We start from the raw sequence: 20,893 nt of genomic DNA on the forward strand, positions 1-20,893 counted from the left end.
ATACCCCTGGAAGTGGATGGAGAAACGGCGTCGCGGTAGCTCAATTGGTAAAGCATCGCACGTGTAACGCGAAGGCGTGAAATCGTTCCACACTTGGGGCAAGTTGTTTTTTCATCCACTTTCATTTCCATTAATTTATCATTTATTTAATGCAATTGGTAATTTCCCCTATGTTGTCCGTGGCGCCTGTGTTTTGGTTTCTTATAATATATATATAATATACAGGGTGTCCCAGTCAACTTGGACCAAGGTTTTAATAATACCCAAGAGCTCTAGAGAAATTGTACCGACTGCATAGTAGCCGTAGTCGTATGTACTTATGGCCAGTATTCTTTTTCATCACGAAGTATTTCTTCATTACTTTTAATTGAACTTTTTAATTACTGCTTGCATCGCAAACATATCAATTATAAGGTTGTAGGGCACCTCAAATAACCTCAGAATCAAGCATTTGTTTAGTGCTTAGCTTTGCCTCGTTGGTTTTTCCGAGAAAAAACAAAAGCGCGCGAGACATCCAAAATGCGAAATAGATATGCGCTTCCACGCTGCTACTCAAGCGCTCCCAATCGAATAGCCACGGATACACGGCTTTACTAGCGGCGGCAGGTCGATACAGGGCTTCACGCTATGTGATGGTCGCGGCATCAAGAGAACACGCCACTGACGCAATGATAAGTGTAGCGGAGCCTTGTGCGATGCGGCGATAAGAGAGTGCAGCCGTATATCTTTCAATGGTTGCTTGTAGGCACTTGAGCAGCAGCGTGCTAGTGCCCATCTATTTCGTATTTCGCGTATTTCGCGGGCTTTTGTGTTTTCTTGGAAGAAAACCAGGACCACTTCATCACGAAATAAATGCTTGATTCGGAGGTTACTTAAAGTGCCCTACAACATTGTAATTATTATGATTGCGATTGTAGCAATAATTAAGAAGTTCACTAATTAAAAGCAATTAACTAAATAATATTTCGTGATGAATAAAATACTGGCCGTAAGTGTACATACCACTACGGCTACTATGCAGTCAGTACGATATCTCTAGAGTTCTTGGGATTTTAAAAATGTTGGTCCAAGTTAACTGGGACACCCTGTGTGTGTGTGTGTGTGCGTGTGCGTGTGTGTGTGTGTGTGTGTGTGTGTGTGTGTGTGTGCGTGTGTGCGTGTGCGTGTGTGTGTGTGTGTGTGTGTGTGTGTGTGTGTGTGTGTGTGTGTGTGTGTGTGTGTGTGTGTGTGTGTGTGTGTGTGTGTGTGTTCCTTCTTAGTCAACCGTCGTTTTAGTGCCTTCACTTCAGATCATGCTTAACCAACACGCCCAACTATCTATCCTAACAGCGATAGAGCGATACTGCGCTCGTATCATGTACTTCATCTTGTCTTTCGTCCGGGTTGCGCTGCCCACCCATAGGAACATGTCCCGACTTCAGTCAGTTGCACATCGCATCCGGAAGACGCAGGGCACGTTTCAAGTGAAGTCCAGAGCAACACTTCGCAGTGTAGTGACCAAGGTTTCGGTCATGTGTCAGATACCTCAAATAGGCGCGACATAATGATGGCGCATCTCTATCGCACTCAACGCTAAATCGCCACTGATCCTTTTTTAACTTGACTCTTTCTGAGTTGACAATCTCGTAGGAGCGCACACGTAACAACCACTTTTAAGAGAGCTCCTGTTAGTGCTCAAAACCTTGTATCAACTTAAATTTCGACTGAAAATTAGCTAAATTAGTTACAAATACGCAGCATGCATATATCTGAAGCAAAGGTCACAAAGCTGCACGGGTGACCGTCTATAATTTTCTTAATAAATAGGTGTGTTTAAAGCGAGCCCAACCAGGTAACGCATGCACATCCGATGTGACGGATATGACAAAAATCACTGCGCCGCCTCCTCTGAGATTCTGAACGTGTCGCGCGCGGAGCCTAGTTTCGGAGAGCATGCCAGGTAGCCACGTTATATAGTTCTAACCGTCCTAGATTGTGCGTAATTGCGGTTGTGCTGTAGTGAGGGCGCTCTGTTTTGTTTTAGTAAGGAAATTCTAAGATGTTCTGACCAGTTATCGACTGATGGACTCAAACGTCAAACGCAAAATTATGTATGGAGGCAGCTGCGCCATCTGACACACGGCTTTTTTCGGTAATACAATATGTTGCCGCAGTTGAGGTGTGAAAGAAAGCTTACTCTGTTGCCAGCTCATATGTACCATTCAAATCGTGTGAAATGCAGAAATGTCCTAACTGACCAACGCTGAAGCAATTTCCATTATATTTGGTTCATGTCGGGTAAAGCCGCCGAATATCACTGAATAAAAAAGAAACAATAGCTCCACAACGCTTGAGGCTCTGCAAATCCTCTCGAAAACAAATGTCAACAGTTTTGCTATCTGTATTTCTGAGGTTGTTAAAAATGGTCAAGTGCGTTTTTTTTTTTCAGCTGATGTGATTTCAGCAAGCTGTATCTCTACGGGAGTTTCGCTATAGTTCTATTAAAAATTAATGGCGTAATACCAAGCCGTGTATATTCTGCCAATGTCGTTCACTTTCTATGTCCCGACAGATTCCATTTGCTTAACCGCGATGTCATTTCGATAACAGTGATAGGTTGTCATGGGGTACACAAGCCTTTCTAATAGATTTCTACTTATTCAATATGTACTACGAAAACTACGGTGTAAAAAATTAAAAAAAGTTGCAATATAGAATGCACGGTTGAGTGATCTTAACATTCACAGAAGTGTCTCAGTAGCACATTCTTCATGTTCCTGTTGGAAACAGCGCGTCGACGATGCCTGTAGTGGGTGTACGAAGCGTTTATACTTACACGAAGTCTATCCTGAAAGATCGAGAACTTTTTAAAGTACTGATAAGAAAGATCTAACCTTAAAGGCAAATGCTACTGCTCTCTTGTACATTTAGTGCACCAGCTGGCAAGAATAGCTGTGCACATGTCGGTGTATTTGTTGTTTGGTTATGCACGTACGTGCCAAATGATGCAGACTACTTCAGCCGATATAGCCTGCGCGTTAAAAGGAACGAGTCGGGAGAGCCGCGAGTTTGACGTAAATTCCATGTCATACCTTGCAAAATACTTTATGGAGACATATGAGATGTTACAAACAGCTTTCGGAGCTTACGCAATGTTTAGGGAACAGTGCAACGCACAATTCTTGTACAAACATAGTGAAGGTTTTACTTCCGTTGAATATGATGACAGCTCAGAAATGCCATTGATTTTAAAGATAATTTCCATTTGAATGAAGTGATTGAAGCGATTCGTTCGAACCACCGCTGATAATCTGGGCCGTGGCTTAAGAGGTCGTAATAGCCAGAACTGCAGTTTTTAGATGGAATGCGTGAGGTTTGATGAGCGTCATCAGATTCTCGCCGACATGTTGTGAACGGGCCACCCCGCATAACAAAGAAGAAAAAGTACTGCTCTACCTTTTGTGAGATGAAAAAAATGGAAACACTAATAAAATTGAGCTGCAGGACGGGCAACATGTGATCAACAACTAATAAAAAAGGCATCATTGCTGGTGGACGAGACATTAGTGTATGGTTACTATATATGTGTTGAAACTAAGCGTCAGCCATCACAGTGGACGCGACAAATTTCGCCGCAGCGCACGAAGGCGCGACAAGTATGGTCACATGTCTCGGTTTTTCGTTCATACTTACAAAATTTTAATTAAACAGCAGTTTCTTTCAGAAGAGAAGACGGTCGATTGGCAACAATATTTGGAAGCTTTAAAAAGTATCTGTGAAGCAACGAGCAAGAAATAACTGAATTTTTGAGAACAGCAGCGCTGGACTACTACTAGCCTTTTACTAGAAAATTACTGACACATGTGATCCGCTGTGGCGTGGTGGCCAAGGTAGCAAAGGGTATTAGCTCGACTTATCCGTGGCCTATTATTCTGTGCAGTAGCGGTTTCAATGCGACATCCTTAAGAGCTATAGCGACCATTATCACGTTTCATTAGTACTCATATTTTGCCTTGTGGTACACGTATGTACAGACTATACCTTATACAAATTCAAGTTCACAACCTTGTTTCTTTATTAAGATACATAAGTACTAACTGGCAAAACCATACGCAGCTTAAGCTTAAAGCTGATAAGGCCGTCCTCAGAAACGTGTCGAGCAGTATCCCAATCATTAAACTATGCGATCCGTTATTCATTATTGGTTGTTCCTTTCTGTACATTTTGGATTATTACACACAACCTCACATTCATATAACGCATGACCCTCACATGGTGTTTTTTTTATTGTGCTGTGAACATAAGAAAGAAGCGTGGCAAATGCGTTCGTCTTCTTTGTTTTGTCTTTTTTTGGTTGCGCTTTGTCTTTTTTGGTTACGCGGTTACACTTTTAAAACAATAGCGATCAAATGACTTCCTGGCTATGTAAATACCACTTTTAAATAAAAAGCCGACCGTACTGCACTATAAATAAATCAAGCAAGATTTATTTATCAGCAAAATTTAATTAATTTATTTGTTTAAGTTACTTCTCAAGAGGCCTGCGGCATTCAAAAGGAAGCGGTAGAAAACGACTAAGAAACATGCAGTTAATCACACAAAAAAAGAACGATGCTACTTATGCAATAGCTAAAAAATTTCGCGAACAGTAGTTGTAATTGTAACAAATATCACAGTATCATGCGGTGTCGTTAGTATCCGCTATTTGTTAACTGTTTCCAACTGTGCTTGACGTACGGACAAACTACTTTAGGTAGTAAATTCTTTTACCTGCGTCCTTACTACCTACGGTTGTCAAGATAACAGTAAACTTTGTGGCAGTTTGTCGGTACTTTTAGTTATTAACGGGCACCATATTTCTTTAAGACGGTAGATGTTGCGTGGGCATATGTGTGTTTGTAAGCCTCATAATCTGTCTGCTGTACAGCATCGCACAAAGCATCAAAAATCTTCCTGACCCCGAATCAACACTCCTGGAACTGAGACAACACGGGTTGTCGGCATGCGCAGTGACGGGCATGCAGTGGGACCAGCTGAACGTGATGCTGTCCGCGGACGTACCCAGCCTGGCGTCGGTACTGCTGGTCATGCTGCTGGGGGTGTCGTTCAACCTGGCCCTGGCCGTGATAATGGACGACGTGCTACCGCTTTCGACGAACACCGATGGCGCCCGACTGTTTCGCGTCTTCGCGGTGAGCAGAGCTGTTTACTGCGCAAACTTCTGTCCACGCCCGTAGAATGTAATAATGTATCTTACGTGATTTTGCGACCGCAACCCGCCTTGGTTGTTCAGTGGTTATGGTGTTGGGCTGCTGAGCACGAGGTCGCGGGTTCAAGTCCCGGCCACGGCGGCCGTATTTCGATGGGGGTGAAATGCGAAAACACCCATGTACTTAGATTTAGGTGCACGTTAAAGAAGCCCAGGTAATCGAAATTTGCGGAGTTCTTCACTACGGCGTGCCTCATAATGAGAAAGTAGTTTTGGCACGTAAAACCTCATTTTTATTTTTTTTTCTATTTTGCGACCGCAATGCATATGTGCACGACCTATTTTGAAATGGCAGGCGGAACTGGAAACTGCAGAGAGCCGCATGGGTGTACTTTTGCAAGCGTATGACACGTGGGCGATATTTCGAAAGATCACGAAAGTGAACACAGCGATTACAGAGCCGTAAGAGAGAATGCACTCTTGAAACAGATGGAGTGACACACTAAAAGACGAAGCCGCGAAAGCGTGTATACGGTGAGTGCAGCGCGCTCATGTTTTGCCACTTCGGCCGCAGTTTGAAGCGACATTATTCCCTCCAATGAAGTCAACGTCTACTGCACAGAACTACGCATGGACAGTCATTAGGGATTAACTCACCGCCTGTGCTTATACAAGAGCGAGTCGCGCGGGTACAGGTGCAAGAACTAACGTAACACTCGCTATTGGGCGTGTTGCTCGGCGGTGGTTGTGGTTCGAACAGGTTCAACTGTTCTTCGAGTTGTCGAATAATTCGCCATCCAGCTGCCATCTGCTAGCCCCCTGGATAGTTCGCATGGTAGAGTGACCGCTCCGGAAAGGACTTGCCCCCATGTTCGAATCTCGTAACAGGACGAATGTTTGTTGAAGTACCAGGCCTTGCTTCTCAGAAACCCGTGCGGGTTTCTTTTGTAGTTTCATGTTACACACGGGTGGATGTAAATATTTCAGTTCATGAGTGTTTCTCTACCTTACGGACTTCCGCAGAATTGATGTGCGTTATTCTCAAATTGTATTTAAATATGTGTGCGAAAAAAACAACTAGAGTACTGTATTGCCCCTCGGCTTAATGATACTTACAACACCACTAAATAATTACACGTGAGGGTCATGACAGTAACATTATATTGTGTATAATAAACTGCATGGTACAGAAACGAACAAACGACAATTGTTAACATCGCACCACAGCATGTCATAATCGGAATATTATATGTGACATGTTTCTATGAACAACTTCATCATCACATCCAGCCTAAGCATCAGGAGCACAAGCTGTACTGGTGTGAGATTATTTCTTTGGATACAGAAACAAAATTATGACCCTATACTTATATAACATCAAATCTGCACATACGTGCGACCCAACGCAGCACATAGCTTCTGATTGAAAATAATGATGGAAACTATAGTTTATCGAAACTTCGGATAAAGACCACCAGTACAAATTATAAAACACCAAAGCTTACTGCGGTATTACCTTCTACTAACTGGTCTGTTTGACCTATTTATTGCTTAGTGAAGTTAGCCTTTATTGAAAGTCTGAAATAATAAAAGTTGTGAAGTGCTAGTGAATTGGTAGTAATTGGTGGTGAAATTATTAACTATATCTCTTGCTAAGTGTTATACGTGTTATATATCCCTTGCTAAAGTTAAACGTCCGGGCCGGTAAAGGAAAGAATGGTATGTCCATGTCCATGTTCTCAATCTTCGTTTTATTTATTTATTTATTTATTTATTTATTTATTTATTTATTTATTTATTTATTTATCATACCCTCAAGGTACGGTTGTACATTGCAGAGGGGAGGGGCAAAGTAAGTAAATACAGAGGCAATCACAAAATAAGGAGGGAAGGCAAACAACATGGCAAAAAACATCGTATACAAAACAAGAATGGTAAATAGAAACTTGTGAGCGTGGCAAAAATACATGGCGGAACAAAATAAAGAAAGGAAAGAACATACGATATAAAAATCCTTCCCTCTCAACTATATGACCTTCCCTCTCAACTATATCTATGTCCTCGGTGCTGTTCACCTTATCTTTAAAATAATGACTGATCTTATTTGGACAAACGTTACGACAACAATGTGTGGAAAGTAATTCTTTTATCCTAAGTGCTACTGGTTGTCAGTGCGATATATACCACTTTCCAGTTCGCTTTTTCCAGCTATAAAAGAATGGACTTTTCATATGATGTGAAAGCTTTACCTTTAAATGCAGAAAAGTACGCATTTGGGCTAGTTGGTTTATGATGACGAGCTGTAAACAGCGCTAAACAACAGGACGAGAAGAGAGACACAGACCACAGCGCTAACAACGAAGTGCCTTTATTCTTTCAGTGAACATATATAGACTCTATCGCAATCTTAAAGCTTGAAGTAGTAAAAATGAACTGCTTTGAGATAGCGGTAGAGTATATACCGGGTGTGGCAAGTGCTTGAAAACAAAGTTACGCCAACAAGCAAATAGACACAGATACTGGATACAGAAAATTTATGACTATTTACATTGTGTACAGGTCACCATGCATGCAATGAATGTCATCATTCAATGAAACCACCGAGATCAGCGATCACAGACTCCATACACTGTCGAAACCGAACGCAGGCTGTGATGACATGTGTTTTCAGAACATTCGCCATTGCGTCAACAGTAGCTCCCCTGAGAGCCTCAAGGGTGTTGTGTGGGTGCCTGTTGGACTTCCTTTCAACTACACTTCATACATAGTAGCCGATTGAGTTGAGATTTGGGGAGCTGGGAGGCCATATCTTTGGAGTAACGTGGTCGTCGAGGATTTCGGCCATCCCTTCTTGCGTGGTATGGGCTGTGTAGGATACTGCATAGTGGAAAACATACGGCCTCTCACGTGCTACAGCAGCAATCCAGGGCTTCACGACCGTGTTCAATACCTCACTGTAAGCAATAACGTTAACTCTGGCACGTTGGAGAAAATAAATGTGGAGGCATCACGTCTCCTTAACTGCTCACGACACCCAGGACCATCATTGATGCTGGAAATTTTGTGCGCACGAGCGTTGGAACATCCTCGGGGCCTTTGCACAGCCACCAATCATTTTGCGGTTCAACCCCTGGCCCTGGACGAACCTTTTCTCACCGTAGAAAAGCCACAATATTCCAGGCTCCTCTGGGTGTTTCAGTTTGCCCGGGAGGCGCTTACCTCTGGTCAGGCGGTTCTCCTTCGGTTCTCAGACGACAGCTGTCCCCACCGCATAAGACTTGAAGCGAAGGTCTTCATGAAACGCACGTCTCATAGTGACCTCGCCAACCTCCAACTCTTTGGCGAGGGCTCTCATCGACTTGTCAAGGCCTTCATCATTGATACCTTGGACGCGAAAAATGAATTCTACTGTCTTAAGAGTGTCAGAACGCTGACAATGTCGTTTCGTTTGTGAAACAGCGTCCATATCACACTTGGCAGCCTCCAGTTCTTTCCGAACTTTCAGCACGAATGATCGGGCAACCTTCATGAATATTGCGATCTCTGAATCACGTTGTCCTGCAGCCAAGGACACGATAACTGCATGCCTCTTCATTTTCTGAGTTAGGTGAAGTTCTGCCATGGTTACCTTCAGCAATAAAGCATTTGCAGCTATTATGTACCTAGAGAATGGGGATCACGAAATGTGTGTTCTCAAATACCTGCCGCAGCCTGTGTATGCAGATTTTAAAAATAAGTACACATTGCTATTAGTCGATCAGTGCTGTGGTCTGTATCCCTCTCTTCTTTCTGCGGTTTAGCGGTGTTTACTCTACGTACATCTAACGTCTACGTTACCTTTCCAAACCTTTTTTTGCCATGATTCGGAAACCAGTTGGTTAACGCGATAGTATCAGACCTGTAGCAGAACGTAAGTGACTGTTGGATGGTTAACTTGCGCATTTAAAAAGCCAATTTTCCACTGACCGGCGCTTGTACATTTTAGCGGCGGAAAATTACCAAGGAAATTACATGCATGGTAGCGGTATGACTGGCGAGTTTTCTTCACCGCGCTTCTGAAATGGTGTTAAAATATTTAAGACTGCCCCACTCCTCCACGATCTGCCCGGCATTACTGCTACATCTGTCGAAAATATATAGCCTGTATAAATTGCGCTTAGCCGGCACGACTTGGGCGACTGCTGCTCTCATCTGAGTGGACCGGCGAGATCTGGAGGCTGGTGTTCAAGTGGCACCAAACAAACAGAAATGAGGAGTATTTTACTATGTTGCCCTTCATGCATACCTGTGAGCTCGGAGCAATCATCTTCCGTCACGAATTCGGTGCGACACGCACAAACACGCGTGCACAGATGGGTACACAGACTCTTGCGCGCGCACACGCTCGCACGCATACGGACGCACGCAAACGTGTCCAATTATTTCAGGGACAGTATGTGTAGCCGCCATATGTATGCACACACTTGGGCGTTGAGCTTTGTCTCCGCAGAAGAGCCGAAGGAACGATCACGGATTTTTGTACTGCGCTACCGAGCCTCGAGTACATGCTTGCGATCGGTCGTACTTCCGCAGCTGAATAAAATAAAACGCGTCAGAGAACATATCGTCAACTCATTTACAATGCAGTAGCGTATCAACTTATTTACAGTGCAGCAGCTTATCGTTCACTTCGAAAAGGACCATTTTAATCTACTGAATTCCCAAATTTCACGGTTAGCCACAGTCTTCCGATGCCACAACAACTTAGCAGAAATTCCAAGACTGCTGGCACCACCTTTCAGATATGGTACCATAAACTTGCCACGAACTGCATTCGCGGTTCTGAGAACAGTTCGTAAGCGCGTGCTTCCAAGGGTTCTAAATCACTTCTAAATGCATCTAAATCGTACGCGGGGATCTTTAGCGGATTTTAGGAACCAATATCCCAAAAGTGGTAGTAGTCTTAGGATTTCTGATAAGCAGATGTATATTAAGTACGCCCCGGCTTCAGTGTCGCACTTGAAACATGTGCCCTTAAGTGAGCAACGAAAAAGGTAATTGGTAATTTAGACAACCTTTAAGCACCATGTAATTTAAACAAATTTCTAGGTGAATTACAATATTGTCGTCGACATTTTTCTTTGTGCTAATATCGGCAAGCGACGCAGACTAGCGCAATAAGCATGGTAGGGATATAGATATGACAGCGCTTTGTGTGTGTGTGTGTGTGTGTGTGTGCGTGCGTGTGCGTGTGCGTGTGTGTGTGTGTGTGTGTGTGTGTGTGAGTGTGTGTGTGTGTGTGTGTGTGTGTGTGTGTGTGTGTGTGTGTGTGTGTGTGTGTGTGTGTGTGTGTGTGTGTGTGTGTGTGTGTGTGTGTGTGTGTGCGTGCGCGTGCGCGTGTGTGTGTGTGTGTGTGTGTGTGTGTGTGTGTGTGTGTGCGCGTGCGCGTGCGTGCGTGCGTGCGTGTTCGTGTGTGTGCGTGTGTGTGTGCGTTCCCCTTAAAAAAATACTGGGTATTGTTTCACTATAGCCAAGCAATACTCAGTATAGCTGCATCGGCCCTAGTAAGAAGCATTCGGTACGTGTCTTTTTTTTATCTCGGTACTTGGCGCAATGCCATGATGCCTATCACTGTGGTTATCACTCAGTCGCTCGGCGCCCTCCAGAAAAGATAGTGGAGCTAGCTCTTCCACGACAGACCAGCGATTTGAGTAGATGTTCAATATGTATCTGGACAACCATAAAACAGCGTTCTATTGTGTTAAAATATTGCGTCCACTTTTGTTGTTTGTATAGATTTGGAATACTGTTTGTCGCCTTATGTTAGACGCAAGCATCTTTGCGAGACGTCTCGTTCATCGTCCCTTGAGGACATTGAGTTTAAAGTATTACAGCCTAAAAGATAGGAAGACTGTACATAACGGGGTGCCTCGTGCCCAACGTATACAAGCCAAGACATTCCATTACCAATCATCCTGTCGTTTCTAAGCAAACGCATCTCGCTAGGCCTGCAGATGCCGCAATTGACAAACGACTTGAGAAATAGGACGTGCTAAGCGTTCATAAAGAACATTGCAGATGAGGAAGCGAAAGCTCATTTGAGTAGTTGGTGGCGATCAGCGAGAGCCACAATGTGGCCATCATGCGAATTCGTACTATAGCGCAAACCACGGGTCCTATATTAATATTTGGGGTTTTACGTGCCAAAACCACTTTCTGATTATGAGGCACGCCGTAGTGGAGGACTCCGGAAATTTTGACCACCTGGGGTTCTTTAACGTGCACCTAAATCTAAGCACACGGGTGTTTTCGCATTTCGCCCCCCATCGAAATGCGGCCGCCGTGGCCGGGATTCGATCCCGCGACCTCGTGCTCAGCAGCCCAACACCATAGCCACTGAACAACCACGCCGCGTCACGGGTCCTATATTATACACCGCTATTTCTTTTCGTGCCTTTATAGGCGTTACGAACGTTAAATTTGCCTGAAAAGGTACGTTATCATAGCGCACGTAGATTACCAGAAACCCTGGAACGTTCGGAGCATGCGCAGTGAGCAGAATGTCATTTGTTTACGTCCGTAATGTGTTTACGCTTGGTCGCAAACGCTATTCCAAGACTCCCTACTGAAAGCTTGTGAGAACGTTGAAAGTACGCCCCCAAATAAAGACAAATTACATGTGGTGATCCTCTTCATCCATAAAGCGTAATGTACGGTTTTGAAATATCGAAACAAACAAACAAAAGCGAAAAACTAGTAATAAAGCGGTAAGAAGTTAAGGCTGTGCTAGAAACCATGGTCAGCCCAAGTTTGTTTTAGTGGGGTCTTCTCCCGGCATTGTATTGCAGGCGAACAGTGGGCTGTCGTCACCGTTATCGCAAGACATACTTACGTACTACATGCTTACGTATCACGCTAACGTCACGATTTCCTGCGATTCCGATGTTGAAAGAAATATGCCTTCCCCATTACCTAGCGTCTTAACAGGGTTAGGCTTCATCGCCGCTATAGCTCAGTGGCAGAGCGCTGGTCTTGTAAACCAGCGGTCGTGAGTTCAATCCTCACTGGCGGCTGTGCAGTTGTTCTTTCTTTTCTTGCCGAAATTTTCTTTTAATCCGTTGCAATTTTCTTCCTTTTTTTTTATTCCGTAGCTGCGCATCGACGTTTGACGATTCAAGTACACATGCTCAGACGACGACTTATTTTTACACAAAGCTCTATCGGCGCCTCTTTGAAATACGTGTCGCATTTGGGCACACACAACAAAAATTTATTTTCAATAATCGGCAATGCCTTCAGCAATTTCGCACTATAAGTTAATGTGGCGCATTATTCAATAACTCCTCAGTTTTTTATCATTCCTTTCTCATAAATAATTTTCATTCCCCTCTCTCTAATGAATTCTACTTTGTACGGAATGACGTGTTCAGCGACTGCGGGGAAGAAAAATAATACGCTTATTTGCCTCTGTTTGCAGGGAGCAACTCCTTTTTGTTACTTTTATTTGCAAGCAAACACGCGTTATGTATTAGCCCACAATGAGAACTGCTCCCCTCTTCGTTTTCTTCAGTTCCTCTATATCTGTATTTAATGGGCCGGTTACTGTGCGAGCCAGCAAGTTGTACGTACGCGTATTTCTGCTGAATACATTTTTATTTCCTGTGGTTAATTTCGTGGCTTCACTAAATATCACGCTACGTTGTCGACGCTTACATCGTCGCGACCATAGCTCAGTGGCGGAGCGCTGGTCTCGTAAACCAGCGGTCGTGAGTTCAATCCACACTGCCGGCATTACTTTTCTATCAACGGCAGTATTCTTTTTTTTTTCTTCGTCTACCATATCGGTTATTTTCTGCAGGCAGTGCCGACAAAAAAATTTAAAATTCCGTTCCCTTCTCCAGGTCATTGTCTATATGCAAGGAATAACGACACATGGTGATGCAGATGGTAAATGCGCGATAAATAGTTCAGAGGAAGCTTTAGCTCGGGCCCAACTCCGACGCGGACAATTGAAATACATGTAAAGCGCAAAACGGTTTTCTGAAATAACCCCTGAACCGATTTTAATGAAATATGTTGCATTTCAGAGAGAAAGTTCAATTCTAGTGACTGCTGCAAGCCGAATTTCGATTTAGGGCCTGAATTTGTTAAAAAGATTTTACAAAATTCGAAAGTTCAAAAAATAGAAGCACGAAATTTATAGAATAATAGCTCTGCATCAAGAACAGATATCGCGGTTCTGTAAACGGCATCTGTTAGAACATTCAAAGCGGACAAATTTGATATGTCATTTTATATCCCACATAATTTCGTTACGTTGTGTGCAAGGGTGCCGCAAAAGTTGTATTTCCACAGTACTGCATTTTTCGAAATTGATGTGTAACCTATAAATTGTGTACGCATTAGATGCACTATTAGATGCAATTCACAGAACTGTGACATCAAGTTTCATTGCTGAGTTACGTTGAAAACTTCGTAGTTTCGCTTTCCTAATTTTTTTTATTTTATTAAAAATATTGAGAAAGCGAAAAATTCCTTTTTAATAAAGTCTGATGACATAAATAAAAAATTCGTAACACACAGTCACTAGATTTTAAGTTGGTCTTTTAAATGCAACAAATCTCGCCAAATTTGGTGTAGTGGTTGCTGAGAAAAACGAAGTCTCCTTTCACATGTATTTAGATAGGAGCACACGCACCCATTGGAATCTGAACCTGGCAACGTTTAACGTTAGAAGGTCATCTAGTGAGGCGAGTCTAGCAGTGTTACTGGAAGAATTAGAGGGTAGCAAATGGGATATAATAGGGCTCAGTGAGGTTAGGAGGACAAAAGAAGCATACACAATGCTAAAACGCGGGCACGTCCTGTGCCACCGGGGCTTAGCGGAGAGACGAGAACTAGGAGTCGGATTCTTGATTAATAAGGATATAGCTGATAACATACAGGAATTCTATAGCACTACCGAGAGGGTGGCATGTCTTGTTGTGAAACTTAAGAGGTACAAATTGAAGGTCATACAGGTCTACGCCCCTACATCCAGTCCTGATAACCAGGAAGTCGAAAGCTTTTATGAAGACGTGGAATCGGCGATGGGTAAACTCAAAACACAATACATTATACTGATGGGCTACTTCAATGCCAGGGTAGGCAAGAAGCAGTCAGTGGCGGAGTATGGCATAGGCTCTAGGAATAGCAGGGGAGAGTTTTTAGTAGAGTTTGCAGAACAGAACAATATGCGGATAATGAATATCTTCTTCCGCAAGCGGGTTAGACGAAAGTGGACGTGGGGAGCCCAAATAGCGAGAATAGAAACGATAGAGACTTCATACTCTGCGCTAACCCTGGCATCATACAAGACGTGGACATTCTCGGCAAGGTGCGCTGCAGTGATAATAGGATGGTAAGAACTCGAATTAGCCTAGACTTGAGGAAGGAATGGAAGAAACTGGTACATAAGAAGCCAATCAATGAGTTAACGGTGAGAGGGAAACTGGAGGAATTCCGGATGAAGCTGCAGAACAGGTATTCGGCTTTAACTCAGGAAGAGGACCTTAGTGTTAAAACAATAAACGACAATCTTATGGGCATCATTAAGGAGTGTTCAATAGAAGTCGGTAGTAACTCCGTTACACAGGATACCAGTAAGCTATCGCAGGAGACGAAAGATCTGATCAAGAAAAGCCAATGTATGAAAGCCTCTAACCCTACAGCTAGAATAGAACTGGCAGAACTTTCTAAGTTAATGAACAAGCGTAAGACAGCTGACATAAGGAACTATAATATGGATAGAATTGAACATGCTCTCAGGACGGGTGAAGCAAAAAAGCAGTGAACAAGAAACTAGGAATAAGCAAGAATTAGACGTATACGTTTAGTGACAAAGCCGGTAATATCATTAGTAATGTGGATGAGATAGTTCAAGTGGCTCAAAAGTTCTGTAGAGATTTATACTGTACCCGTAGCATCCACGACGATAATGTGAGAGAGAACAGTCTAGAGGAATTTTAAATCCCACAAGTAACGCCGGAAGAAGTAATGAACGCCTTGGGAGCTACTCAAAGGGGGAAGGCAGCTGGGGAGGATCAGGTAACAGCAGATTTGTTGAAGGATGGTCGGAACATTGTTCTAGAACGACTGGCCACCCTATATACACAATGCCTCATGACCTGGAGCGTACCAGAATCTTGGAAGAACGCTAACATGATCCTAATCCACAAGAACCGGGACGCCAAAGACTTGAAAAATTAGAGACCGATCACCTTACTGTTCGTTGCCTACAAATTATTTACTAAGGTAATCGCAAATAGAATCAGGAACACCTTAGACTTCTGTTAACCAAAGGACGGGCGGGATTCCGTAAAGGCTACTCAACAATAGACCATATTCACACTATCGATCAGGTGACAGAGAAATGTGCGGAACATAACCAACCCTTACATATAGCTTTCATTGATTGCGAAAAAGCGTTTGATTCAGTCGAAACTTTAGAAGTCATGGAGGCAGTACGGAATCAGGGTGTAGACGAGCCATATGTAAAATTACTGAAAGATATTGTTGCGTACTCCTGGGTAGCGTATCGTACTGCTGTGGAGTAGTATCGGCGCCTGCCTATCGAAGCTCGACCGACGTTACTTATTGGGTAGGGTGGCGTTGTCGGCGGGCTGCAGGCATCCGGTAGACCTTGGCGACCAAGCAAGGGGAGACGATTTCTAGTGCGAAATTTGCACGGTTTATTCAAAGGTAGATGAACGAAAATGAGAAGAGCATCAAGTGTTCAAAAGTACATTTTGAAGCCCCTTAAATAGGCTCTCTACAATCCTGGGCGGGATCTTGCTTGCGTCGACGTCATGTGACCGGCACTGAAAGAGGCCTCCTCCTCCTCTGGTTATACCGAGCCTGCTGAAAGGAAGAGGTCGTCCCGCCTCCTGGAATTGTAGACGCCTGTCCGCCTCTTCTGGGCGTTGCGGTTTCGTGGAAGTTCTCTAGGTCCGAGTCGAGAAAAGGGTCTCTCTAAACTCGCACACCCACACATACATACACACACAAAAGAGGCCTGTACACTGCCGGGCTTCCGGCAGACTGGCAGACACTCGAAATGGTCGTGGCAAACTAGAAAGTCACGCTTCATTTCGACGAGACGTGGTGGAAGAAGGTCGGGTGAGAGGAAGTTCTTTCTGCACGTGGAGCGGGACGCCAACAATAGCAGGCGAAATGACGCCTCATTTTGACGAGGCAGGGTGAGATGGTCCGTTGATATTCCTTTCAACACGTGGTGCCGGACGCTAACCCTAAAAATATCTATAGCGGCTCCACAGCCACCGTAGTCCTCCGTTAAGAAAGCAACGAAATCCCAATAAATAAAGGCGTCAGACAGGGAGATACAATCTCTCCAATGCTATTCACAGCGTGTATTAAGAGACCTGGAGTTGAAAGCATTGGGGATAAAAGTTGATGGAGAATACATTAGGAACTTGCGATTCGTTGATGATATTGCCTTGTTTAGTAACTCAGGAGAGCAATTGCAATGCATGCTCACTGACCTGGAGAGGCAAAGCAGAAGGGTGGGTCAAAGAATTATTCTGCAGAAAACTAAAGTAATGTTTAACAGCTTAGGAAGAGAACAGCAGTTTAAGATAGGTAGCGAGGCACTGGAAGTGGTAAGCGAATACATCTACTTAGGGCAGGTAGTGACCACGGATCCGGATCATGAGACTGAAATAATCAGAAGAATAAGAATGGGCTGGGGTGCGTTTGGCAAGCATTCTTAAATTACGAACAGCAGGATGCCAATATCCCTCAAGAGAAAATTGTGTAGCAGCTGTGTATTACCAGTACTCACCTACTGTGCAGAAACCTGGAGGCTTAAATTGGAACCGCATGGCGAGTTTTTCGCGAGCGAAAAACGCGACGGGCGGCAAACGCCCACGTTGCCGCCGACGCGCGAGCACCCGTGCGAAAAAAAGGAGTGGCGCTTTCGCGCCGCGTTTTCCGGGTTGTCAGGCAACATAACTCTCAACGACATGTATTGTCTCTGTTACCGCATATATAATATGCCCTTAAGCTTACAGAACACAAGAATAAAAATAATCTGAGTGTAATCAGACAGCGACATTTCTTTCCGAAGTGTATTTATCAAGCTTAATTTCAAACAGCAATATTGTGTGCGAAACTGCGACTATGTACCTTCGGCATGCTGAGAAGCCGCTGCTTGTTTACAACTTCACATATAAAAAGGAGTGTCGGCCGCTTACTAACGAGCAGAAGAGGCGATTGCTACTATTAAGGGGAATGCTGATACTGAAGCAAGAAAAATGCGGGTCAGGAGGTATATGTGGGTGCGGCCTGCCTGGTTGAGAAGAGAGCGAGCACCATACACTGGTAATATTATTAGCAAATTGTCTTGCCAGTATTAGCGATGAGACGCGACGCTTCTCCACTTTAGTTATTAGGACCTCGTTGAAGGTTTCTTTGTTCATTTTAGGTGAACACTTGCGCGAACCAACACGATGCGCGAACGAAATCACGGTAGCACAGTTTTCCTTGACGCGCGCGCCAGTTCTGCGGAGAAAAAAAAAAATATTCCGCCACGGAGGTTCCGTCGAGATGCGCAGAGAGCAGGGCCATCTGGTGGCAAAAAAAAAAGAACCAGAATGCCACGTGACCAAATGCCACGTGACTTACCTGAACTCTGTTTGGTGGACGCGCCGCGCGACGCGTTTTTTTCTACTCCGAGCCGCAGCACGCGGCGGCGCGATTTCGTGACGGATCATGCTGGGCACGCGTCAAAATCACGCGCGTCCCACCATCCGCGCGTCAATCGCGCCTGAAATCGCGCCATGTGGTTCCGCCTTTACGTAAGGGGTTCTGCTTAAATTGAGGACGACGCAACGAGCTTTGGAACGAAGAATGATAGGTGTAACGTTAAGGGATAAGAAAAGAGCGGATTGGGGGAGGGAACAAACGAGGGTTAATGACACCTTAGTTGAAATCAATAAAAACAAATTGGCATGGGCAGGACATGTAATAAGGGGGGAAGATAACCGATGGTCATTAAGGGTTACGGACTGGATTCCAAAGGAAGGGAAGCGTAGCAGGGGCCGGCAGAAAGTTAGTTGGGCGGATGGCATTAAGAAGTTTGCAGGGACAACATGGCCACAATTATTACATGACCAGGCTAGTTGGAGAAGTATGGGAGAGGCCTTTGCCCTGCAGTGAGCGTAACCAGGCTGATGATGATGACCTGAGCTAAAGCTTCCTCTTAAAGTAGAACATATTTCGTTTGCTGTTTATGACACTTCTGAACCTACTGCAGCCCGCGTCAGTTTGATGTCTGAAGGTAGACCGAAAGCGCTACCTGACGAGCCATTTACTTTGGCTGCAACTATGGCGTTCGTGCCGCTAAACGCGAGGTGGCTGCAAGTTTTTATTATTGCTGCATGTGTTGGCTTTTGATAAGAGTGGAAGAAAAATACTGCGTCATCGTGAACTTTTCGAGCACGTTGCAATAAAAATATATTTTTTTGTGTTAACCCAATATTACGAGGAATGACGCCGCATTTGGTATTCTGGGGCTACGAGGTTATCAGAACTCTTTAATATGCACACGAGTCATGTTGTATGACCTTTTTTGTTTATTCCGCCAACATCGAACTGCAGCACGTGCTGCCTGGATTCGAATATGGAACCTTTTAGTAAAATTTGAACGCCATAGCCATGGAGCGGATAACGATGGCGACGCCGGCTATTTAATTATCGGATAGGTATATCCAGCCGGTCAACATATTCTGGTATGCGTCAAACGAATGCAGGAGTTGCGCACCGCACCGCTATTTTCGCCATCTTGCGACACTTCAGTTACAGTAAATGCTACTGCAGCTGCGTTGTTGATGCATGTGCGAACTTTTAAGCTGGTGCAAACACTGCACGGCAAAGATTACACTGCTCAGGCGAGACGGTCTTCCGTAATACGTTTACGAGCGGGAAATTCCTGCACTATATTATTATTATTATTATTAGTATTAATTTTAGTATTATCACTGTCAGCATAAGTGTTAGTCACAGTTGTTCTACATTTTTACTTCTTTGTGTTTCTTTTTTCTCTGCACCAGCACCCAGACCACCGGGTTGTAGCTCGGCATATTGAATACATGATTGATTGATTGATTGATTGATTGATTGATTGATTGATTGATTGATTGATTGATTGCCGTTACTGTTGTCATTGCGGTTGTAATTTGAGAAAAGGATACTTTCATTCTGGCTAGCCACACTGTAGTTGACTAGCGAAATCGTCGACACATGAAAGCAACTTCTTAGAGCAGAAAAAGAAAAGACGTAAGGACACATAGCAGGTTATAAATTTTCAGTTTCGTAGCCAAACGTGGAATAATTTCAGGACGTTTTTGAGAGTCCCCCAGGTAAAGACTCAATGCTGTTTGTTCCAAATTATGTCAAGCTCAATATTGTAATGCAGGAACACAATCGCCTAGAACTGTGCATTGGAAGTTTCGCGCTTGACTACCGAAGGCTTTCGTAGTTGTTGTACACTGCACTGCGTACGAACATAATTATTCCAGCACAAGACAATGAAAGAGTGAGTGAATAATTACTGAAGTCGTTGAAATCAACAGAATAATGCAGGCTTTTACGTGAGTGATTCGTGCATTTGTGTGTGAAAGGCGATGCCTTTTTCACCTGATCTTTTCAGCACGTCACTCTACCCAGTGGCATGTTTGCAATTACAAGCGTCTTCACCCCACAATGGCTACGTTATCGTAAAGGTGCTTGCGTTTGATATTGTGTCCCCCGTGTGTACCGCTGATAGTCGCGAGACTTTCTTTTGTTCGACACTGTATCTGTTACGTGTTCTGCCACTTTTATTTCAAGCAATCAAATCACATGAGCACGCACAAAAAGATAAAGTATGTTCGCACTGTGCTGGATACTGGTGCAGGAAATGAGAACAGTCCAATCTATCACAGAATGCGCATGCAAACAGCTTGACTGAGTCAAAAGAAAGTACAAAGCAAGTGTTAACACTGGCTATCAGCGTATAATACGGTGCGTCAAATGTTTTCTTTTATATTGATGCTCACGAATGACGGCAGCAACACGGCTTATTTTTGCGAAATATAACCTCGATCAGACGAGATATCTGTTTCTGTTAATATAGGCGTATGTTATGTAATTATTTATAAGATGGCACAGTGAAGCTACAGTTATCTCCTTCAATGATTATCCAGTGTTCAGACATGTTGATCACGTTGTTGCAGATACCTTACTTGCCGTGTAAGCAATAATTGTGCGCTGGAACGCGTTTCCTTATAACCTATAACCTAGCATACAAGGACGCGATGGACCCTGCCGATACCGCTTGTGAGCGCCTGGATAGCAGCTGGCATTATTGCGCACTACTTCTTGCATGAACATTGCCTCATGGCGTGATGTGCTGATTATCAATGCAAGGTATAACACTTTCCGGCTCACTTTCTTTAACTATAAAAGAATGGACTTTTCATATGATGTGCTAGCGTTACCTTTAAATTCAGAAGAGTACGCATTTCGGCTGGTTGGTTCAAGATTACGAGCAGTAAACAGCTCTAAACAACAGGACGAAGAGAGGGACACAGACTACAGCGCTAACAACCGAGTGTCTTCATTCTTTGGGTCGGCGTATATAGACCTTATGGCAATCTCAAAGCTTTATGTAGTAGAAATTAATTGCTT

The 20,893-nt window shown here is 43.9% G+C and overlaps 1 protein-coding gene and 1 non-coding gene across 2 annotated transcripts in view; both read left to right on the plus strand.

Annotated features, from left to right (window-relative positions):
- LOC142583704 (phospholipid-transporting ATPase ABCA3-like) overlaps positions 1 to 20,893 on the plus strand; it is a 63,941-nt gene that overhangs the window by 27,169 nt on the left and 15,879 nt on the right. Inside the window, exon 4 of the mRNA XM_075694190.1 lies at positions 4,990 to 5,171. Coding sequence (XP_075550305.1) covers positions 4,990 to 5,171 — 182 coding nt within the window. The remainder of the gene's footprint in view (positions 1 to 4,989; positions 5,172 to 20,893) is intronic.
- TRNAT-UGU (transfer RNA threonine (anticodon UGU)) lies at positions 12,169 to 12,240 on the plus strand. Its single transcript has one exon. It is a non-coding gene; the product is annotated as a tRNA-Thr (tRNA).

This window comes from Dermacentor variabilis, chromosome 5, assembly GCF_050947875.1.
Source record: "Dermacentor variabilis isolate Ectoservices chromosome 5, ASM5094787v1, whole genome shotgun sequence".
In the NCBI taxonomy this organism is placed as follows: domain Eukaryota; kingdom Metazoa; phylum Arthropoda; class Arachnida; order Ixodida; family Ixodidae; genus Dermacentor; species Dermacentor variabilis.